This window comes from Phyllostomus discolor, chromosome 1 (assembly GCF_004126475.2).
Source record: "Phyllostomus discolor isolate MPI-MPIP mPhyDis1 chromosome 1, mPhyDis1.pri.v3, whole genome shotgun sequence".
NCBI lineage: Eukaryota > Metazoa > Chordata > Mammalia > Chiroptera > Phyllostomidae > Phyllostomus > Phyllostomus discolor.
In genome coordinates this window covers 14,182,552-14,204,136 of record NC_040903.2, presented here as the reverse complement: position 1 = coordinate 14,204,136, position 21,585 = coordinate 14,182,552, and the positions used below count along the sequence as shown (strand labels likewise).

The window sequence follows — 21,585 nt, the reverse complement described above, 5'->3', positions numbered from 1 at the left end:
GTGTGTTACGGGGAAAGGGCAGGGATGGTGGGAGATGACGCGGGACTGAGAGGGGAGACTGGCCATTGGATGACCTCCCACATGGGCCAGAGGGATGTGGGTCAGAGCTGGATGCAAATCTTAAGGAAGGGGTGACATCATGAAGATGGACAGGCATGTGACCATCCTGGTTGTTTGGGATATAAGGTGGTAGGAAAACCAGCCCAGGAGACTGTTGAATTATCTCTGGATCCTGATCTCTGAAATTGTGGCACATCACTCGTGTCTTCTCTCGTTTCTTCCTTTTGTGATCAAAATTCTGGGCACTGAAGTAGCCAAGAGAAGTTTATGAAACCAGATCTATTTGAAGGGCAAACAACTATCTAAACAAGGAAATGAAACTTTTCCTATATTGTTGGCCTACATTTTACAATTAAACTCTATGCCACTTGCAAGATTTTTAGTGAAAAAAGCACTTAGAGGTTTTTTTTTAAAGTGAAATACAAACAACTTTTTTTTATTACTTGTCCTTGAGCCATTCTGGAAACAAAGAACATCCCCAAATGGAAGTTCACGGCCAACTTCATTTCCTCCATGCACTCGTCGTGGTGTGATGTGCACACTCGCTGCATTCGTGTATGCGTTTGTTTACTCTGATGAGCCTTGTGTGGTTCAGCGGGGCTTGGACGCCAGCCCCTAGAAGCCTAATAAAGCCTCCCATTTATCCACTCCTGCGTTTCTGATTGTATTTCATAATGTGTTGATATTTCCAGGCTAATCTTGCACAACTACTGAGAGATTCTCAGGACCGAAATAAACATCTGGGAGAAGAAATAAAAGAACTGCAGCAAAGGCTTGGAGAAGTCCAGGGTGACAATAAGGTATGGCGAATGCTTAAAGGGAGAAGGCCCTGCTGGGTGGTTGTGCACCAGAGGTTTATACAGAGTTTGTCAGAAAAATGTAACGTGGCATTTGCTGAACATTTTGTTATAAGTTCTTACACCTGCAATGAAAATTCACAGTTGGGCATTTCTTATCTTTCTGACATTCCCTTTGTGTGTGTGTGTGTGTGCATGCACACATGTAGGTGTATGTTTCTGGGTTGCTCTAAAATGTCATCACAACTCATTGTGGAAGTTTCGTTGTGTTCAGCTTCATGGCGGATAACACTGTGGTCGAGGGCAAAATAAAACCCGAATGCTATACTTCCCCCCTCCATACAAATAATGATTTGTGGCTCAGATGATTTGGAATTATTCACATTCGGTTTTGAATTTTAAATAGTTATCCTACTAATTATGTGCACATAACCAATTTATTTTATTGCTAAATTTGGCAATTTGTATGGAACATTGCTCAAAATCCACTGTTTGGTATTAATCAAACTCCCCTGTTGGCAACGTTAATTATAAAATATGAACTCATAAACCAAACTAAATGTGCGCGCTCTCCCAGCTGAAGCTGCAAACAAAAGCACAGTTGAGAAAAGGACGAACTACCGAAGTTTAATTCTGTCCTCACAAATAATGTCCCATTTTGCCGAGAGTGATGCACTTCCGGTCCCCTGCCAGAGGCAGCTTGCTCAGCGGAGGTGGCCCTTGGAGTTTAACGCGGGGCACCTACTTGGCAGGAAGGAGGTCCTTTTTTGGGGGGGGTGTGTTTTTCTTAAACATGACCAAATTCCTCGATAAAGTGCAGTGATGGTCATCATGTGTGGGAGTTGTTGGTTATTGGAAGGCACCATTTTGAGAGACGTCCACCCTTTAAAAAAAGGCACGACAGTGTCTGGTTGCCCAAGGGCCCTCCCGTAGCAGAAGAGCAGGGAGGATTGTGCGTGTACTGCTTGCTACCCGGAGGTCTCCATCTATGGGAAGTCTTTCTTACAGGCAGACTGCTCCACCCAACCTGCCTCTAAATGTTTGTATACCCCTTAGATTTAACATATATTTGAAAAATTAGGCTCTACTGCTTCTGGTCATGAAATAGGGGGTGGGAGAGAATGCCTAAGAAAGGTTCTAATTAACACGGGACAAGCTCATCAGGCCACTGGTGTGGCTTTGCGCATCACTGAAAGGATGTAGCCTCTGGAACCTGTGTGTTCGGTCAGTCATTAAAGGCCAGGCCTTAGTCCCCTCCTCCAGCGAGGACAGCAGGGCAAGGTTCTCTAGAGGGTAAAATGGAGCGTGTGTAGTAGTTTCCTTTAAACCCATGAAAATACGGCAGGAATTTTAGACACATTATAAATGCACAAAATACTGAAGCATTTCATAATGTGATTTTTATGGGCCCTCTTGGCTGACTGATTCTGTTTTCTTCTTTGAGCTACCCCCTGCCTCCAACTTTCCTGAATGCACCTCATCTTTTGGTCACTTTTAATTGATTCAACTTTTAGGCTTGAGCTATTTTAGGAACTGACGGTCACAACTGACATTTCAAGGAAAGAGAGGGGGGCTGTGCGAGTGTGTGTGACGCTGAGCACCGGTCTGGGGCTTTTCTCACATCAATGCCGTCTGCACTTCACGGTTTGCTCGTGCGCTGGGTCTTTATTCCAGGAGCTGGACGCATTTATCAAGCTTTGTTTTCTCACCCAAGGGTTAGAATTTAGTGACACAAATTCACGGCTGGTGGAGTGATTCACCTGCCCCAACGTGTCGGGAGGATGTTATGATGCTCCACAGATCCCACAGACCCCGGATCTCGGCACCCAGCCTCTCCCTCTCGAAGGAGACCAACCGCAGTGAGCCCCGGCAGTTTCAGCCATTCTCATTTGCATCTAGAGTTATAGGGCTGGCTTCTCTTCAGGCCCCCGGGAGTCACGGTCTTCCTCCTGCCTACCCTCACCCCAGTCATCAACATTAAGACCAGATTACTTATTTGATAAGGACACCGGGCATCTTGAGAAATGCAGAGAGGCCCCTGGTCAAAGTTGGCTGTGCCTGTATATTGGAAAATGGGTCAACTGTTCATTATTATTATTTTTATTCATCATATCACTTGCTGCTCCAACCTTTCTATGGCCTCTGCATCCAGTCCCACCTGCTTGCCATGATGTGCTAGGCCTTCCATTATTTGGCCCCTACTGATTTCCCCAGCCACACCTCTAACCACTAGTCTCCTCCTGCTTCAGCCCTGCAGCACGAATTCGGCCCCTTTGCCAGGCTGAACTGCCCTGTGCCTCAGGGCCTTTGCACCTGTGGTTTGCTCTGTCTGGCACACTCTTCCCCTTTACTTCTTCTGCAAACTGCTGTTCATCTTCCAGGTTATAGGTCAAGTGCAGCCTTCTGTACCTCCTAGGGGCAGGTCCTGGGTTTGCCCACAGTGCTCCGTTCTCTTCCCTCTGCCCCCGCCACCAAGGGCAAGCTCTTTGCAGGCTGGATTCCTGGCTGGTATGCTACCATATGCCTGGGAATGAACATTCTTAGTGCCTGATGCATAAACATTATTGGATAAATCCTTGTGAAGGACCGGAATAAACGGATGAGTCAATGAATAAAACAAATGAATAAAGGAATGAAAAGAAGAGCAAAAGGGTCCAAAAGCAGAAAAAGAAAAAAAAAAGGGTACAAGAACATTAGTGGACTCCCTACCACTCTGGTTGTCATCAGTCTCTCTCCTCATGGGGTGAGCAGTTGTTTAGAAATGTGGAGAAAGGGGCTAGAAAAGCAGCCCATTTCATCAGAGGCAAATACCACATCAAACTAAGCCAAACGCAAAGCGTGAGACCTTGGGAAGCCCCGGTGGAGGGGGCAGAGGGTTTGGTACCCAGCCTCGGTGGACACGGGGTGAGGTCCTCTTCCTCGACCAGCTCCGTCGCTGAAGCCTGTTAGGTTCAGGAAACCTTAATTGCTGTTGTTGGACTCCTAACGCCTCGCTTTCCAAACAGAGGGGCCGATGGCATCATTTTATGAGCGACCGCTAAAGTGGAAGATTTTTATCTTGGAGTTGCCATTTTAACTGGTGACCCTTATCCGTATTTGGGAAGCCCAGCTTCTTGATGTTAAGTACATTTAAGAAACAAGGTGATAGGAAATTACTTGCCTTGGATATTTTAAGGTAGACTAATTTTTCCATTTGTTCAGCTAGAGCCTTGTAACCCCATGTGCCATAAAGCATTTTCAAACAGCCTCTTGAAGGATTTGTTGCCACCCTGGCTTGCAAACAGTTTAGCACTCACGTGGGGCTGGCGGGGGGTGGGGTGGCTTCTGTGACAGTGTGGGGGGTCCTGTGATCAAACACCACCTGCCGTCATCTCTCTGAACAGTGCCCAAGAATTTCCCGGGGCTCCTAGATCGACACCCCCCAACCCAAACCAGGAGAAAGGGGCGAAAAAGGAAACTTACTAGACACCCTCCCCTGCCTTTGTAATTATAGTTCTGAAAGATGAGCGAGGAAAGGAGAGGCCTGTGGAGTTAGAAGGACACGTAGCTCCACAAATCACCCCGGGAAGAGGGCTCTCAGTGTGTCAGTCTCTAAGGAATAACGACCAGTTAGTTATGTGGAAGGATCTGGACCGTGCTGAGCCTCAAGCCTGGGAAGCAGCCCACTGCGAGAATGGCTGCCCCGCCCCTCCTGCCCCAGAGGTCCGCCTGCTTCCTCCCGCGGGCATCAGAGTGGATTCGGGGCAAGGAGACCAGGAGGAAGGAGGAGGTTTTTGAGAATTTAAGGGTTAGTAAGAGTCAATCAGCAAAACTAGCAGAGCACGTGTGAGCCACAGACACCCCAAGGGGAGCTGGCGGACCAGCTGGGCCTCCGAAAGAGGAAGCAGGTATCGCTTTGCTAACTTCCATGATGTAAATGACTGATGCCGTGACCAAATTGACGTCACTGAACTTGGAGTCGGAAAGACGGGCACTCCAGGAAGAGCCAGCTGGCCACTGCCGAGTCATGTAGTGTCATACAGCAGGTCTTTGAATAATAGTGTTTTGTTCAACATCATTTTATTATGTAATTGATGAGAAAAAAATAGATTCCTGTCTGGGGCCACTGTCCGTGTCGAGTTTGTGTGTTTTCACCACGTCTGCATGGGTTTTCTCTGGACTCCAGTTCCTCGCACATCCCAGGGACGTGCACGTGAGAGTCTACATTGTCCCAATCTGAGTGAGTGTGGGTGTGGGTGCGTGATGCACCCTGAGACGGAAGGGCGTCCTGTCCAGGTGGTCCCATCTTGCACCCTGAGCTGCCAGGACAGGCTCCGGCCAACTGTGACCCTGAATTAGAATCAGCGGGATGGAAAATAATTATCTGCACTTGTTTCTATTAATCTTTCTTAAGTGTATGTATAGTTTACATGTATTTTAATATTTAATATTATAAGTGTTTGGGGTCTTGATTTAGAAATTTTTGGTGATCTTTTGTGACCAGAAATAGGCTGTAGGAACTTATATTTATATCGGTTAGCTTACAACAATATTTGTTTCACTATACATCATTTTGCTTCAAGTGAATCTCCAAGAACCTGTTGATGATGGTCAGCGAGGACTTACTGTAGGTCCGTCTTTAGAAATCTTTGGACCCAGGTGTATATTCCAGCTCTGCTAGTTACTGTCTCCAAGGCCTCGGGCAGGTCAACATCGTCTTCAGGCCTTAGTCCCTCGTCTGTAAAAAGGGACTAGCAACGCCTCCGATAGACGTGTTGTCGGGTTTCATCATGTATTCATCGGCACACACCTGGGGACTTGTTGCGTGTTGATTAATGGTCTGAGATTTAAGGAGACAGACATCAAGGAATAAAAAGGACAAGGTACTTGTTCTCTCAGAGCTTGTGTTCTGGTTGGGGAGACAGACAGTGAGAAAACAAAGTAGATAAATAAGATCATTAGACAGTGGTTAGTGTTGGGGAAAAAAAGGAAGCCGGAGAATGAGATTTAATGATTTTGTGTGTGTGCACCCGCAATATTAAGTGTTTGTACAGTGAGTCGCCTGGCGCCCGGGAAGCACTCACTCCGTCAAGGGAAAGTGTGGCTGCGCCGAACGTCCCAGACTCCTCTCCTACGGACTTCCCTCGAGAACCTGGGCAGGTGCCTCCCCCAGGGACAGAGACTGGCGTGAGAAGCTGGGCAGATGACACCCCAAACTCAGCCCTTCTCATCCCCACTCCAGGCTCTGCCCGCCCCCAGCCCTATTGCTTTGGTGCAGAGTTCCTGGAAGCTTCCTTGCATTTTGTGTGCCCCTCGTGGAATGAGAACCTGATAGTTATGCCGGGGGCCGCAACTCATGTTCCCGTGGAGACAGCCAGCAGCTGATTTTCTTGTCCATTTGCTCTTGTTTTTCTTCATTGTGCAGAGAGTATGGCAGTGTAGTGCAGAAAAACAGTAATGCAGTGCCAGGCATGCAAAAGCAGGAGGGTTCAGGTGGGCGTCTGCTCCTAACAGTGTCATATATTTGCATTGCCTGGGCCCCCGCCGGCCCGTTTAAATGTAGCTGTTCGTGACTTTGCATAAACACCAGGTTTTGCCCTTAATAATGAGCTTTCTGTTACACCAGCTGACGTCTCTCAGTACCTCTGTTTTATCTGGTGTTGGCACCATAAAACAATAGAGCCCTTCTGTGACCGTACCTTTATTTGATGTGGGGCTTTTGGACAGATTCAGCGAGCAAACCAATTAAGTCAAAGCCACGAGCCAATAAAGACAGACCAGTGAGCATGCAGGTGATTAATTAAAGTGTACTTTGTTTAAAAATTTTTTAAAAAAGAGCTCAGCTGTGGATGCTTGTAATGGTCCAAGAGGCGGCATCAGAGAGCTCTCTGCAAATCGTTCCTCTTGGTGCTTTAAAGAAGCACGGAGGTGTCCTAACCTGTAGGAAGCCAAATGAAGAGGGCGCACTAATGAAAAGCTCCTGCCTGGGGCGTTAGAGAAATTAATTACAAAAAAATCGATATGAGTGTGATAAGGGTCCTTCACTCGCCTCAGCCCCCTCATGTCTTATTCTAACTGGATCTTGACTGTGAAATACAGGTAACGCTCAGCTAGTTCAGTGAGCAGCCAGACCGGTCCAGCATTCCCTAATGTTTCATTGGCAAATGAATTAGATGCACTTGGTCTCAGAGACATATTCGAGCCTGTCCTGGCTTATAGGAGCTTGTAGCCTGGGTGGCCCATGCGACCCAAACAGCATGGTTTGGGGACTTCAATCCCAGAGACCACGTGTTGTAATTACACTTCTTAGTGGAGAGCTGGTTCTGAAAGATACCTCTGCCCAAGGTTTATTTTATAGTGCACTGTATCCAAATCATACTAAGGTAAAATGAAAGCAAAGCAGCTTTAAAACTGGTGGGGCACTACTATGGCTCTGGGAGCCGTGTGTGCTGAAGTGCCTGAAGGTCGTTCAGGGGCTTCCTAGCTGTGTGATCTCGTGTCAGCTGCTTGACTGCTCTGTGCCTCAGTTGTTCCCATCTGTACAATGGAGGTAATAGCAGTACTTGCCTTATGGGAGAGTGGTTCAATTCACATCAACACATCTTTATCGAGAACCCGACTACGTGTTCTGGGGACAGGACAGTAACCAATGAGTCCCTGCTTGCACGGGGCTTCCATTGCAGTGGGGACAGATAGACTGGAGGCTCACACATATTTACTCATTAAACAAACGAGCATGCCCTATTTCACAGATTCTGAGATGCACAGTTTTCCACATTTGAACACCTCTGTCATAGGCAATGATATCAGAGTTATGGTTGGCATTTTTGATTCTTTGTAGAGGTGCATAATGGTGGCTCTTAAAGTGGATGGAGATTTATGCCTGATGAGCTACAGTAGTTCCTCCTCATCTGCAGCTTTGCCTTCCACGGTTTCAGTTGCCCGTGGTCAACTGTGGTCCAAAAGTATTAAATGGGAAATGCCAGAAATAAACAATTGATAGATTTTAAATTGAGGGCGGTTTTGAGGATCCTGATGAAATCTTGAGCCATCCCGCTCTGCTCCTTCCTGCCTGGGACATGACTCATCCCCTTGTCCAGGGTCTCCACACTGCGCTCCCTGCCCATCAGTCGCGTAGTAGCTGTCTTGGTTTTCAGATCGCGATAGCATACTGCTTGCACTCCAGTCACTCTTATTTTACTTAATAATGGCGCCAAGTGACAAGAGTACCAACGAGAAGCTGTAAAGTGCTCCCTCCAAGGGAAAAGGTCCCTGTGTGCAGGAAAAAGCGTAGTATATGGGCTGTGGCACTATCCGAAGATTCAGGCGTCCACCAGCACTCGAAACACACCCCCCTCAGGTAAGGGGGAGCCACTGTATGCCGTCACATGTCAGAAGGTGGTAAGTGCTAAATAAAAAACACAGAATATGTAGAATGTGGCCTGGGCTGAACAGGGGCACTGTGTTGTGGTCAGGGAGGGAGTATCTATTCACATGCCCTTTGCACAGAGATCTGAAGGGAGAGTGGGGGAAGGTGGTCCAATAGCCCAGGGATGAGGGGAGGAGATGCAGGCAGAGCCAGCCCAGGTGATAAAGGCCCAGCCGGGGGCCTGTGGGCCTTTTGTGAGGATTCAGTAGGAGAAGTTACACAAAGCACAGAGCACACTTGCTGGTGGTGCACTGTTGTTGTCGTCATGGTGGTTGTCATTGTTGTTCTGGAGAGGGACAGTGTAGCATAAACTCCAGCACCCTGGACTGCCAGGGTTCCATGGCTGGCCCTGCCATTTATAGGTAAGGTCTGATGTGGGAGTTATGTCTCTGTGTCTCAGCTCCTACCTGACAATGAGGATAGTGACAGTACCTTGTAGGGTGCCAGCTGGGCTTACGTGGGTCTGGAGTGTAGGCAGCTCTGCACACATGTTTGCTTGAAGTGTCAAGACTGAAGCCTTGGGCGAAGAGTACTCCTGAGCTCTGCCCAGGGACCTGCTTCAGAGCCCTGTGGGAGCCCCTCAGAGGGTCGCGCCTGGGAAGAGCTGAGGACAGTGTCTGCCTCCGGCAGTTGGGGGAAGCATCAAATGAGAGGCTTCCCAATTTAAGAAGCTCCTGAGGACTCGCCGTGGTGAGCGAGGCACTTCTGTGGGTGCTGGGCTAGCTCAGTGCAGACGACAAGCGAGGCACCTGCTGTGGTGGAGCCGGCAGTCGGGAGGGCACAAGCAGGGGTGTGAGGTGGTGCCTGTACATACGATGGGGACAGTGGGGCAGGGCGGTGGTGGGGAGAGGAACCTGGGGGGTGAACAACTTCTGTGATGGCATCCCAGGAAGACTTCTCAGAGGAGGTGACATCTAACCTGAGACCTGAAGGTAACAAAGAAGTGGGTTCTGGCTATTCCAAGGGCAGAGGGGGTGCAGAGGTCCAGGGGCAGCAGGAACATGTGTGTTTGGGCCAGCGTGGCTGGAGAGCAGAGAGCGAGCGGGGACGAGGGTTAGGAGTGGGGTGGGTGGGGTGGATGGGGAGCCTGTTAGCCTCCCAGGGGCTGTGGCATTTATTCCAGTGCAGTGAAGAGCCGCTGGAAGAATCACGTGAAGGGGACTTCTAGCACGTCGTTTGGCCCACACTGAGTGCTCACGAACCGGGAAACCTTGGTACACGCTGGCGAGTGGGTGCAGGATGGTCTCCAGAACCTTGGGAGAAAGAACATGAAAGCTGCTGGTTTTGTTTTCATGTATTGCTTTTAAGTAGCAAACGCTTCGGGTGAAAGCTAGAAGTGGACTAGAAAGTCAGATTCTGGTCATACAACAGAGTTGCCCGCGTGGGACCTGTTGACGCTCTCATGTTCTGTGTTACTGAGGGTGTTCCAAGAGCCGGGGAGCGACCGGAGAGGAGGTGGAGAAGACCAACAGGAAAAGCAAAGAAAAGACGGTCAGGGCCTTGTCTATGAGGTTGCCCAGCCCAGCACTGTGCCAGATGAGTGGTTACTGAATGCCCTTTGGGGGCTGACCTTGTCCTAGGTGTGCTCTTTGCACCGTTGCACCAGGAGTGGGGGCGAGGCAGGGCTGGCCTTGCTCTGTGCTAACAGTTTCCATGTGATCCTCCCGGTTACCCCGGCCGAGGGAGTCACCTTGTAAGAGCTGCTCCCTGCAGTACATCAGCGGTTTGCGGCCTTCTTCATCTCACGGCACACATAGACTATTTGCTAAAATTCTGCGGCACACCAAATCATATATTTTGCTGATCTGACCAAAAAAAAATAGGGATAATTTTGATTCATTCACACTGGATGGATGCTCTTGTGGTATTGGCTATTGTCATTTTTTTGCTTGACAATCTAAGGGAGAAGTGCCCCTGACTGAACAGTCAGGTATTGCATGTTGTAAACATTCCTGGGGCGCACTGGTGGAAGACCGCTGCGTCACAGCGTCACGCTGTGAGGATGGAGGCCTGGGAGTGGGATTTGTGCAGCGCACAGGCTGGGCAGCCACACACGGCTGTGCTGTCTGCAACGTCGCTTTTATCCTCAGTGAAGACTGAACGTGCCCCCATAAGGTTCCTGTGTTGAAACCTACTCCCCAGGGGGATGGCATTGGACGTGGGGCCTTCGGGAGTGGATTAGGCCGTGAGGACGGGACTCTCACCAATGGGATTAGCGCTCTCATCAAAGAGGCCCCAGGGAGCTCTCGCCTCTCCACCACCGAGAAAACAGCCATCCGTGAACCAGGAAGCAGGCTCTCCCCAGACACCGAATCGGCTGGCACCTTGATCTTGGACTTCCCAGCCTCCAGACCTATGTGCAATAAGCGTCTGCTGTTTGTAAGCTACCCAGTCTGTGGCATTCTGTTGCAGCAGCCTGAATGGGCTGAGACAATGCCATGAAACAAACAAATAAACAAACAAACAAAAGAACATGTCACCGGGCCCAGTGAAGTTAGATGGCTGCCAAGGACACGTGACTAGGATTAGCAGAAGCAGGGCCCGTCACCTGGAGAGTCAGAGCTGCCCCTGCCCCTGGCTGCCTCTTGGTGTCTGCGGGGGAATGGACTCGGGCAAATGAAAGCAAGATGAGAGAGAGACTGCTGAAGGCTGCGAGGGATGCAACCTGAGATCGGGGAAGGAGCCAGGGGGACCCACAGGAGGACCAGATTTTGGGCAGGGCACCAGCAGGGCAGTTGGACCCAGTGAGCAGGGTGGGGGATGGCACCTAAGAGCCATTCGGCCCCATCCTTTCCCAGGTGAGCCCCTCAGCCACATCCCAGCCGCAGCTGCGCCTCATCCATATGCTGACGACTCACACCCGTAATTCATTCATAAGCGTTTATTTCCATCTAAGTCACCAAATGAATGCATTCGCTGATGGCAGTGCGGGCACTTTGCAGGGCACTGATCCACTTCGAGGGCTGGCAGGGGGAGGCTGGCTGGGCAGCGCCGACGCCATGTTTGAGGGAATTAAGTGCCCCGAACGAGCAGTTGCTTCCTCCCCGTTTCCAAGAGGGGAGGTCATCGAGGTCACCTGCAGTCCACAGAGAGGGCTGGCCTGGGAGCTGTGCTGTCTCCAGCCGGGGGCCCATGTGGGGAAGCTCCCGTGGAGGGGGCAATGACCATTATTGCAGCAACACTCATAACAGCGGCTAGCGTTCACTGAGCCCTTTTTACCTTCCAGGGGCTGTGCTAAGTATCGCAGAGAAACCCGATCTTCTCTCTCGCAGGATTACGTTCTGAAGTCGGCATGTAAGAGGCAGAAACTTGTGTCTAGTAGAAATTCCCCTTGATGGGCCCTTAAAATTGCCCATGAAGTTCAGGGTGCGGGGTCGTGCGTACACCTGAGCAATGGTATTATGTATAAATATGAACAGTATGATTTCGCCCACCTCCCAGCAGGGGTGGGTAAAGTCAGCCAATGTTTTAAATTTTTATTTCTCTCTCAGTCTCTCTTCTCCATCTCTCTCTTACTCTTCTTCCGCTCCCCCCATACCTTTTTTCCAAACACATAAAGTTGAATGCCCTAAGTTAAAAATGCATTTAATGTGACTCTCCTCTCTCTCACCTGACAATGTAAAGCTATACTGTGACTGTCGTATTTTTACAGAGAAGGATATGAAGGCTCAGAGACATTAAGGCACATGCTTGCGGTTGCACAGCGCACAGGCTGTGGAGCCGGGCTGTGAACCCCCAGGCAGGGGGACTCCGGAGCCAGGGAGCTGTCAGCTGGGAAGGCGGGAGACCCCTCCCTGGGCGCTGCCCTTCCTGCCACAGTGGCCTCCTCCAGCCCCTTCGGCTGATTGTGCTTGGGAGTCAGACCCAACTAATGATCCAGCTATTACCAACTTGGGCCTCACTTTTAAAAATAAGTGTTTCAACCAGTCTGGCCCTGAGATTTAATAGCCGATATTGAATGCACATTAAACACCAAATGATTGTTAACATATTTATTGGAGCTTAACAGGCATCCAGTATATAAAAGATGACTGTCTTCTATGGCTGTCAGACCTCAATAAACATGTTTAATAATTAATTGGCATTAAGCAAACATAATTGTGTAATTCTAAATTAAGTGTTCAGTGGAGCGTCCCTCGAATAGAAAACCGCAGTGGTTGTTTTATTACTTAAAGTTCAGGCTGTCAGTCTGGCTTTTCACGCGTCGGGAAGAGAGCCCACTTTCAAAGCCATGTCGCAGGCCTCCTGTCGCCTCCCAGCACAGAAAGCAGAAGCCCGCCTGCTCCTGGACCCTTTGACTGGAGAGAACATTTTTTTTTTATTTGCTTAGCTGTTTGTCTTTCTGTACATTCACTTGGGGTTCTGCAAGTCCTGAGCCAGAAGAATTTTCACATGTCAGTCAGCTTTCGGTTGAAGGAACCGGTGCTGCCGTAAATTCCACCCCACACCCGCCCCGCCCAGCACCGTTGATTCTCGCCATTTACTGGGGTTATATCCTCCAATGTTGCTGTAAACCCTGAATTAGCGAATACTGAACTGCCGCTCCTGGGGGAATCACAGGATGAGGTTTGTCGACCCTGAGAGAGGCGCTATCTACCAAGAAGGGCTCCTGTGGCTAAGTGGGCTCAAATTCAAAAGCAGAGGCTAGCAGCCCCTTGCAGACAGGGGCCTCTCACACAAGCCGCACTCGAGGGAGCAGCCTGCGCTAAACTGCCTGCTGTTTGCACCAGACTGCCTGCCTGCCCTGAGCCGGCCCCTGTAAAGGAGCTCCCGGAATCCTGTTTCTGCCAACAGAACTGAGGCTTTCCCTGTCTAATCAGAGCTGCACAACTGTACCCCCTTTAGTGTCTTCACTGACCAATCAGAGCGTGCTTTTTGGGGACCAGGGTTGGGGACCTCCCTCTAATCTCTCTGCTCCCCTCTGGCTCAGGGAGAGAGAGAGAGCACTTTCTCACAGCCCTGCTGAATCACAGTTGAGCTGTCTGCACGGAATGAAACTTCCTTCTTCACCACACCCCGAGTCTGGGATTCCTGTTGGCATCGCATTGGTGCCAACACTGGTTGACAGGTTCCTGGGAGCCTCTGGTCACAACATCGTGTCAATGTCAATGCCTCACTTTGTTTTATGTGTGTTTTGTTCTGTTTAAAGCCACATCATTTCATGTGCATTGTTGATTCATTAACACTGAACTCACAGCCAGTAGCACTGTAATTCACTCTTGAATGAGGCTTAGCTAACACACATATTTCCTCCGTAAGACCCATCCCGGACTTCTTGTGCTTAGACACACTAGACGGCACTTCAGCATTATTCATGGGGGCCATTTTAAACAGCAAAACATCCAAAAAAAAAGCACAAAAGCATGGGGGGAAAGGCGGCACTAAATAGGCCGTGAAGAGGACACTTGTGTGGAGAGCTACGCAAGAGGCAGAGTGTAGCCTGCTGCAGCCTCAGCTGGGTCCCGGGCTGGCGGACAATTCACATTTTTTTTGCAACTCTGCACTCGTTTACCCACGTCTGTGCATGATTTGAAAGTGCCATGGGTGTTGATTTTGAGATTACAAATAAATTTGTGCACATTTGAAAATACAGAATCCTTGAGTAATGTAGCTCGACTGTAATCAGATTCCATAAAGCACAGCTGTCTGTTTACACCCTCTGCCAGGTCCTTATACAACAGAAGCCGTTCCGCTGCCTGGAACATGGTCCGCCCCATGCCAGTGAGCCTTTGGCACACAGTAGGTGCATAATAAATATACATCGAGGTCAAATGAGTAGTTTTTAAATAAGGACCCCAACTCAATGTCATTTGACATGCTCTTTGCTTTTCTCCAGTCATTATTTCTTTTCAAAGTTTGTTATTTCAATCCAGTTAATATGCTACCTCAGCTTTTGATCTTCTTTATTTTCCATGTCCATGAGTTCTTTTGTGTTCTTTTTTCTTTCTTGCTTGACCCCTCTACATATTCCCTACCCTCAAGCTGTCAGCCTGCTCTCCATCTATGAGTCTGTCTCTATTTTACTTCTTAGTTCAGTTTGTTCATTGCATTCCACATATAAATGAAATCGTATGGTATTTGTCTTTCTCTGACTGGATTATTTCCTTTATATAAAAGTATTATGCTCTTTTCCTCCACTTAACATGGCATTCTACACACATCTGTGGGATTCCATAGTTCACATCACCCTTATTTAAAACAGCTACAAACTAGCCCATTGGTTGATTGCATTATAGTTTGCTAACAATTCCACTATTGTTAGAGGCTGTCTCTAGCTTTTTTGCTGTTTCTGTAAGCAACAGTGGAATCTACTTTTTCTTTTTTCCTAAAGCTAGTCCCTGTCTGAGGTCACTCTTAGCCCAGATTGTCAGAAGTTACTGGATCATTAGGGTGGGCGGGACATTCGTAAGGCTCTTGATGATACAGCCTCCTTGTTAGGAGTGTGCAAGCATGCCCCCATCTCTGCATGTGGTATCACGTTTTAAATTTTCCACCACGTTTGAAGAAATGCAGTGTGGTTTTCCTCACTGTGGCTATGCTACACAGAACATCCACCCTCACATGCCCAGGACACGTGTCAGATATGCATGCACACGCTTGTGTGTGTGTGTGCGCGCGCGCGCGTGCACGCACATGTACAAAACGCAATGTATTTTCTTTAAACTCATGTTATGGGCCAGAAATATCTTTGTTTTGTGCTTTTTCCCAGCATTTCTTGAAAATCTTTGAAAAACTTTCTGCCTAGTATGCTTAGGTGTTTTTTTTTTTTAAATCTATTCTTTCTCTCTCTCTCTCTCTCTCTATCTCTCCTACTAACGGAAAATGCAGCTCTTGAGGATGACAATTGCGAAACAGAGGCTCGGAGATGAAGAGATCGGTGTGCGGCACTTTGCAGCCCATGAGCGTGAAGACTTGGTCCAGCAGCTGGAGAGGGCGAAGGAACAGGTTATTGCTAACATCTGTGTGCAGGGAGTGGGTTTGCACAGCTGGTCACAACCCAGGGCTGAGTGGACCGCATCCCTGTTGCCCAGAGCATGTGGAGTGTCTGGGACTCGAGTCAGGGGAGGACGGAGGACACAAGCTGGAGGCTTTTCCTCCCTTGGTCCTGGCCTCGGTTCCCAAGCCGCCGCTGTGTTTCCGGCTTCCCGCAGGTCTGCTGTTACTTTCGGTGTCATTGTTCTGAACACAACAAGAAAGTGCCCCCTTGGCCAGGATAGACAAGGAGAGAACAAAATGTGACAAACTGGCCTTAATTTGCCAGTTTCCACTCAAATGCTGAGCAGTGCTTTTTAGGCAAAATCTCAACGGGTACAGAGTCCTAGTTAGGGAACAGCGGAGAGAGGCCAGACTTTGCTTTCCTTCTCTTGCTAATTGGGTTTGAAGAGCAGAACGAGATTTCTGGGTCTAGAGCGGATTGAAAAAGCACGTATTTATAAGACACTGGCTGCTGCTCTCAGCGTGGGGCTCTGCCCTCTCCGAGCCTCTGGTTTTAGGGCATGCTGCTACTGGTGAGGACTGACTGGCTCTGTTTCTCTGAGCTGGTATCCCCTCCCACCGTAGGTATATTTAGTAAGTGTCTGTCAGGACGTCGCCCCCTTCCTTTTAGCTTTGATCGTATTCCAGTGAGTGGCTCTCATGGCTTTATAGCATGCGGGTGGCATTAATAAGCTCTCTAAAAGCCAGCCAGCCACGCAGAAGGCTCCATCCCTGGCCATAAAGCTGGTGTCGGAGGCACGTCTTGAGTAAGGGCGCTTCCTCTGGTTTCAGATCGAGTCCCTGGAGCACGACCTGCAGGCGTCCGTGGATGAGCTCCAGGACGTGAAAGAAGAGCGGTCTTCTTACCAGGACAAAGTGGAGAGGCTCAACCAGGAGCTCAACCACATCCTGGGCGGCCACGAGAACCGCATCATTGATGTGGACGCCCTGTGTATGGAGAACAGGCAGGTGGCCCGGCCCAGGCCTGCGGTCCGTCGGGTGGCGTGCTGGCTCTTCGGCGGGGCCTGCGGCCTGGGGGTTATTTGCAGCCCTCTTCACATTTGAGAAAATTGCCCTACAGTGAAAGGAAAGTCACAACCCTGAAAACGATGATGTTAATGTCATATATTAGTAGTAAAAGTCAGGAAAGTAGCGCCACATGCCGACATGTGTCCCCCTTTCTCCTTCTCCCTTACTTGGGCGAGAGGGTAGGAAACCGGGAGAAGCTGCTTGTTATTGCTATCAAGGAGAGAGAAAAGAATAAGAAAATAAATTGAGAAATTCCCTGAGCTGTTTCTTTTCCCCGAGGCGAATTTCAGTGTGTGTATGTGTCTAACTCAATGTTATGTCTGGTGTCGTCTCTTCCTGCCTTCCTTCCCAGCGGAATCCCCTTAATGAGAATTATGTGAAAACCGTGTTGCTATCCCTCAGGGAATCTCAGCAGAGGGCTCGTCTGAAGTGGGGTTTTTGTGATTTGGGCATATTTGACCTTGATCGCATTCGTTTAAGCAGAGGTCACAAAGATACACTTTTCTGCCCCTCCCTTCCATGGGAAGCAGGCATTACATGTAAAAGAGGGCTCCTCAGCCCGGTGCTTTCTCTTTCTCTCCTCTCCTATCTGAGTGTATGTTTTTCACTCTGTCCCCAAACACTTTCCGGTTGCATTTTTTTCCCCCAGGTACCTTCAGGAGAGATTAAAGCAACTTCACGAAGAGGTCAACCTCCTGAAATCGAACATCGCCAAATACAAGGTAGCAGAACCGTGACGACGAGCTGGGGATTCACTGCGGTGCCTCTAAATGTCATCCTATTCCCTTTCTCCTTTATGTGCCAGAGACGTTTTAGTGTCTGCCCGCCCTCCCAGAGGGAGGCCCCTGAGAGCTTTAACTGAGGTGACTGGGGAGAATTAAACCTGAAACAACAAACACACACCCTCCTCCCCCCAGTTCTGTGAGGGCTCCTTCTCTTGCGGTCACCAGGACAGGGCACAGGGACAGCCCCCAGAACCTCGATGCGGTCACCTCCCAGCCTCGGTCCACACGCCATGAGGATTCTTCTCTGGCTCTTCTTTAAAACATCCTGTCATCAGATACTATTTGTCTCCTAACGGGCCATAAGAAAATGGTTTCCGAGCGACGAAGAAACAAAGATTAGGAAATCACAATCCAGACCATAATGTTCACGTCTCCCCGAAAGGACAGAATGTCTAAATTCTCCCCACTGTTACTTCCTCTCATTCCGGCACCATTAGTTTGATAATATCTATTTCTGCAGATGTTCCTTGTGTTGTAATTAGAAAGATCTCCTGGGTGTCTCTGCTTTGAAAATAGATTGATTTCTCTTCCTGAGGGTGAAGTTCTCCAGCAGTCTGGATGCTTGGGAGGGCCTTCTCATTTTCCTGGTGTTTGACGTGGGCTTTTTTTTTCTCAGAAGTCTCCACGCTGTTCCTCCTTTCCGTGTGTGTGGGGCCACACTTCAGTTTCTACCGGTCTATATATACACATGCAGCCGAAGAAGAAGGCAGCCTTTAAAGATGTATAATTAATACATAATTTCAAAATGTGTGCATGTGCATTCATTTACGAGCATTTATTCAGTTCTTCCACATGCCAGGCACTGGCTGTACCATGCATATCAATTCTAATGGAAGCGCCTCTTCTGGGAATGACATTTAGGTGGCACGTATGCACTTCCCTTTCTTATGTGCATGGCAGGTGTCGCCGATCGATGGTGGCCCTTTTTCCAGGGGAGCCATAGAATCCTTCCAAATACCAGTAGTGACTCCTGGGCATCGGTGCATGAAAGTGAATCTGTTCTCCTCCCGTGTCTGTTTGGAAGGGGTTTTCATAACCAGTGACTTTGCGCGTTAGACTGAGTTCTTGCTTCAGATTTGGTGACGTCACAAGTACGCACTGAGTGCCTTTTATGTTTGGGAGAGGGTAGTTGCTGCCATTCGGCCAGGCACCAGTTTCTTTTTAAACGCTTTACTGGGTCCATACAAATCCTAACCCTTTGGCGGGGACTCCGAATTTGAACAGGTGGGCCAGCATTTGGGTTCCGCCAAGGGTTCTTGTCTGCAGAATTGGGAGGATACGTCTAACCGTAACCGGGTATTTTTCCATGATTGTCTCTTCTGACAGAGGTTTTTATTTTTCTCCCCATTCTACTTTAGAATGCTCTCGAGAGACGGAAAAACTCAAAAGGCCAGGGCAAATCCGGCAGCAGTGCGCTGACTGGAGTTCTCTCTGCAAAGCAAGGTAGGGGGCATTCTCTGGGGCAGGGGGGCCGCTTGGCATCGCAGAATGCCGGGCTGCCAGTCCACATCCTGTTTTGTGGGCTGGGAACCGAGCTGATCCTTAGACCCTTCCACCTGCAGCAGGATTCCCTGGGCAGCTTGTTAAAACGCAGATTACTGCCCCCCACCCCGAGTCTCCAATTTAGTAGGTCTGGGGTGGGCCCCGAGAAAAGGCATTTCTAAGAATTTCCCAGGTGATGCCGATGCTGGTTTGGGGGCCCGGCTTTAAGAACCTCAGCCTTAGAGGTTTTCCTAGTAACCGGCCCTTGTTTGGGTCCCTTCCCCTGCACTGTGCTCTCCTTTCAAGAATGTTGTCCCTTCCCTGATCACCAGTTTAGCATCTCTGAGTCCATGTTCAGCCTCATCGGATTGCCCTTTTTCGTGTCCTCCTTGGGCAGAACAGAAGTCTCATAGCTGCTGAAATCATTTCATCATAGGACACGTGCCTTTTTCAAAGAAGCTTTCATTGATTGCAATTTTGTTCCCCCTCCTTGTCGATTCTGATGAAAAATAATGATCTCCCAGGAGCAGTCCAGGGGAATAAATAGCAGAGAGCTTGCTTCTGACACTCACTACTTGGGAATTCAGCGTTAAACATCAGCCTCAGGTTGGGCGTGCTCGGCGGGCCGGCTCTCGGGGTGTCGGCAGCGCCGACAGTAACACTCGGATGGCAGTCTTCATCCGAAGCAGGGGGGCTTAAAACTCGCTGACTCTCCAGCTTACCTACAACCAAGGCACTTTTCCAAGCAACTTCTTTTTATCCCACTAGGAAAGGACACTCTAGAATTGCTTTGTAAAAAGGAAACTACACTGCTCTATAGAAATGGGAAGTAGCCCATTGACAACACAGCATCTTTGAATGCTGAGATGTACTGTTATCACTACCCTGGGGATTACCAGCCACGCCCAAACACCCCGGCAGACTGGTAAATCTGGACACCCTTCCTAGGTAACCATTTGGCAACCTCTGATGCAAACCCTTAAGTGGATATCCTTTGAGCCAGCAAGAAAGAACTATAGACATATGCGAACACTTTGCTTCAAGAAAGTTCTTCCTACATTAGTTATAATTTTAAAAAAGCCATTAGAAACAACATATTTATTATTATATATCTATGCATGAACTACTAAGAAGCTGTTGACATTTTGTTTTAGGACATGCTCGTGATGTGGCATTAGGTGAAGTGAAAAAAGCAGAGCTTTTCCCATTTTGAAGAGAAGTGTGTGGGTTTGTATATCTGTATACAGACATAGGAAATGGTGTTCAGAAACCCACAGTGACTCGTACTGTTCCCTTCTCTCCTGTCTGGTGGGAGTCCAGGTGGCCCTTGTCTTTTTGTGGAACCTATTTATCTACCCTTTCTAAAAACGTGCTATACAAAATGTATTTTGTACTTTAAATAATCTCTGAAATTCTCTTGCCCACGGAAAGCACCTCGCCCTGGGAAATTCTGTTGTAAAGGAAGGAGCTCCAGACTAGAGTCATCGCCATTAGCGTGGCTGTGAGACCTCCAGCCGATGTTTTTAATTCATCTGCACCTTGCTTTCCTGTCCACGAAGTGGGGATAAATGCCACTTTCCAGGTGGATTTCTTTTGGTTCATTTTAAGTCTCAAACGAGTCAGTTTAAAACTTTTGTTGAATGTCTAAAATACTAGACAAATACAACAATTATTCTCTTACAAATTGCTAACAAAAGTCCATGAGAACTTCCTCCTTTCTGCTTACCCCACACACTGAATTTCATTTTGTTGTACGTTTACCCCCTGAAAGGGACTCTTCAAAGCACCACAGCAGCATTTAGAAGCTGGGCACCCATCACCCCCCAGGCCGAGCTGACCTTGGTTTGCACCCCGGTGTCCCGCACGAGCTTCAGACTGAGTTGTGAATGTCATTTCCCACCCAGTTCAGGATCTGCTGTCCGAGGATCACGGGTGCAGTCTCCCGGCCACCCCACAGTCCATTTCTGATCTGAAGTCTCTCGCCACGGCCCTGTTGGAGACGATCCACGAGAAGAACATGGTCATCCAGCACCAGAGGCAGACCAACAAGTAGGTGGCGGGACCTTTCGGTGGGGGGTGGGCAGGAGGGGTGTGGGGTGATGGCAGCTGGTGGGGCTACAGTCCTCAAGGGAGAAGCCTCAAATCTGAAAGGGAACTCCTTGAACTAGAACTATGCTTCTGCATTATGACAGCACTTTGGTGCTCCATTAGGTCAAGCCCACAGATAATACTGGTTACTGCTTATTGAATGTTTACCCTGAACTCCTCCCTGAGTAATACCTGTTAAATGGCGATTTTGATCACACTTGCCTGGGTGACTCCGCCAATCAGCCCTCCAGGTCTTCTTTAGTGGAGGCACCTTGGAGGGCATGTGCTCCCATAGCCTGGCTTTGAGGGGCTCTGAACAGCAGGAACAGTGAAGCATCCCCTCAAAGGCAGGTGAGCCTGCAAGGGCTCTCACGTCACTCTTCCGGATGAGCAAAAAAGATGGTGAAAAGGGACAATAATGTCCCATTTGGTTTTTATAAACATATCAACTGTACTAGACAAAATCAAGCAAGTTAAGGTAGCCATTGGAAATTACAAAAGCAAAATTGGAAGTGTTCAGAGAGCGGCAAATAATCAGTTAAAACAGCAAACACTGCACACGGGGACGGCTCATGGGCTCGCACCTGTGGCTGCTCAGCGCCCTGTGCTCAGAAGCTCCCTGCATTTGGTCTGATGCTCCTGTCTCCATGTTGAAATTCTGAATTGTTTTTTTAGCAGGCGGGCTGCACATTATCATTTTGCACTGGGCCCTGCCGACTACGTAGCTGATGCCAGAACCACAATGAAAGTGTGGAGGAAGTGAGCAGGCAACGACAGGCTGGGCTTCCAGCAAGAAGGGGAGGGACCTGGGAATCGGGGCCCTGGAAAATGATTGAGAGTATTGTAAAAACAAAATAGAAAAAAAAAGGAGATGGAAGTGAAGGGAAGATCGCGCAGGAGATTAAGATATATATAAAAGAAGGCAGAGAGCAGTGGAGGGAGTCTGGGCAATCTCAAAGAG

General features: G+C 48.8%; 1 protein-coding gene across 2 annotated transcripts in view; it reads left to right on the top strand.

Moving 5' to 3' along the window:
* CCDC149 (coiled-coil domain containing 149) overlaps positions 1-21,585 on the top strand; it is a 97,666-nt gene that overhangs the window by 49,698 nt on the left and 26,383 nt on the right. For both annotated transcript variants that reach the window (XM_028507989.2, XM_028507988.2), the window contains exons 4-9: positions 753-860; positions 15,094-15,210; positions 16,033-16,205; positions 16,919-16,991; positions 18,413-18,497; positions 20,441-20,585. In XM_028507989.2, the coding sequence (XP_028363790.1) occupies positions 753-860; positions 15,094-15,210; positions 16,033-16,205; positions 16,919-16,991; positions 18,413-18,497; positions 20,441-20,585 (701 nt within the window). The remainder of the gene's footprint in view (positions 1-752; positions 861-15,093; positions 15,211-16,032; positions 16,206-16,918; positions 16,992-18,412; positions 18,498-20,440; positions 20,586-21,585) is intronic.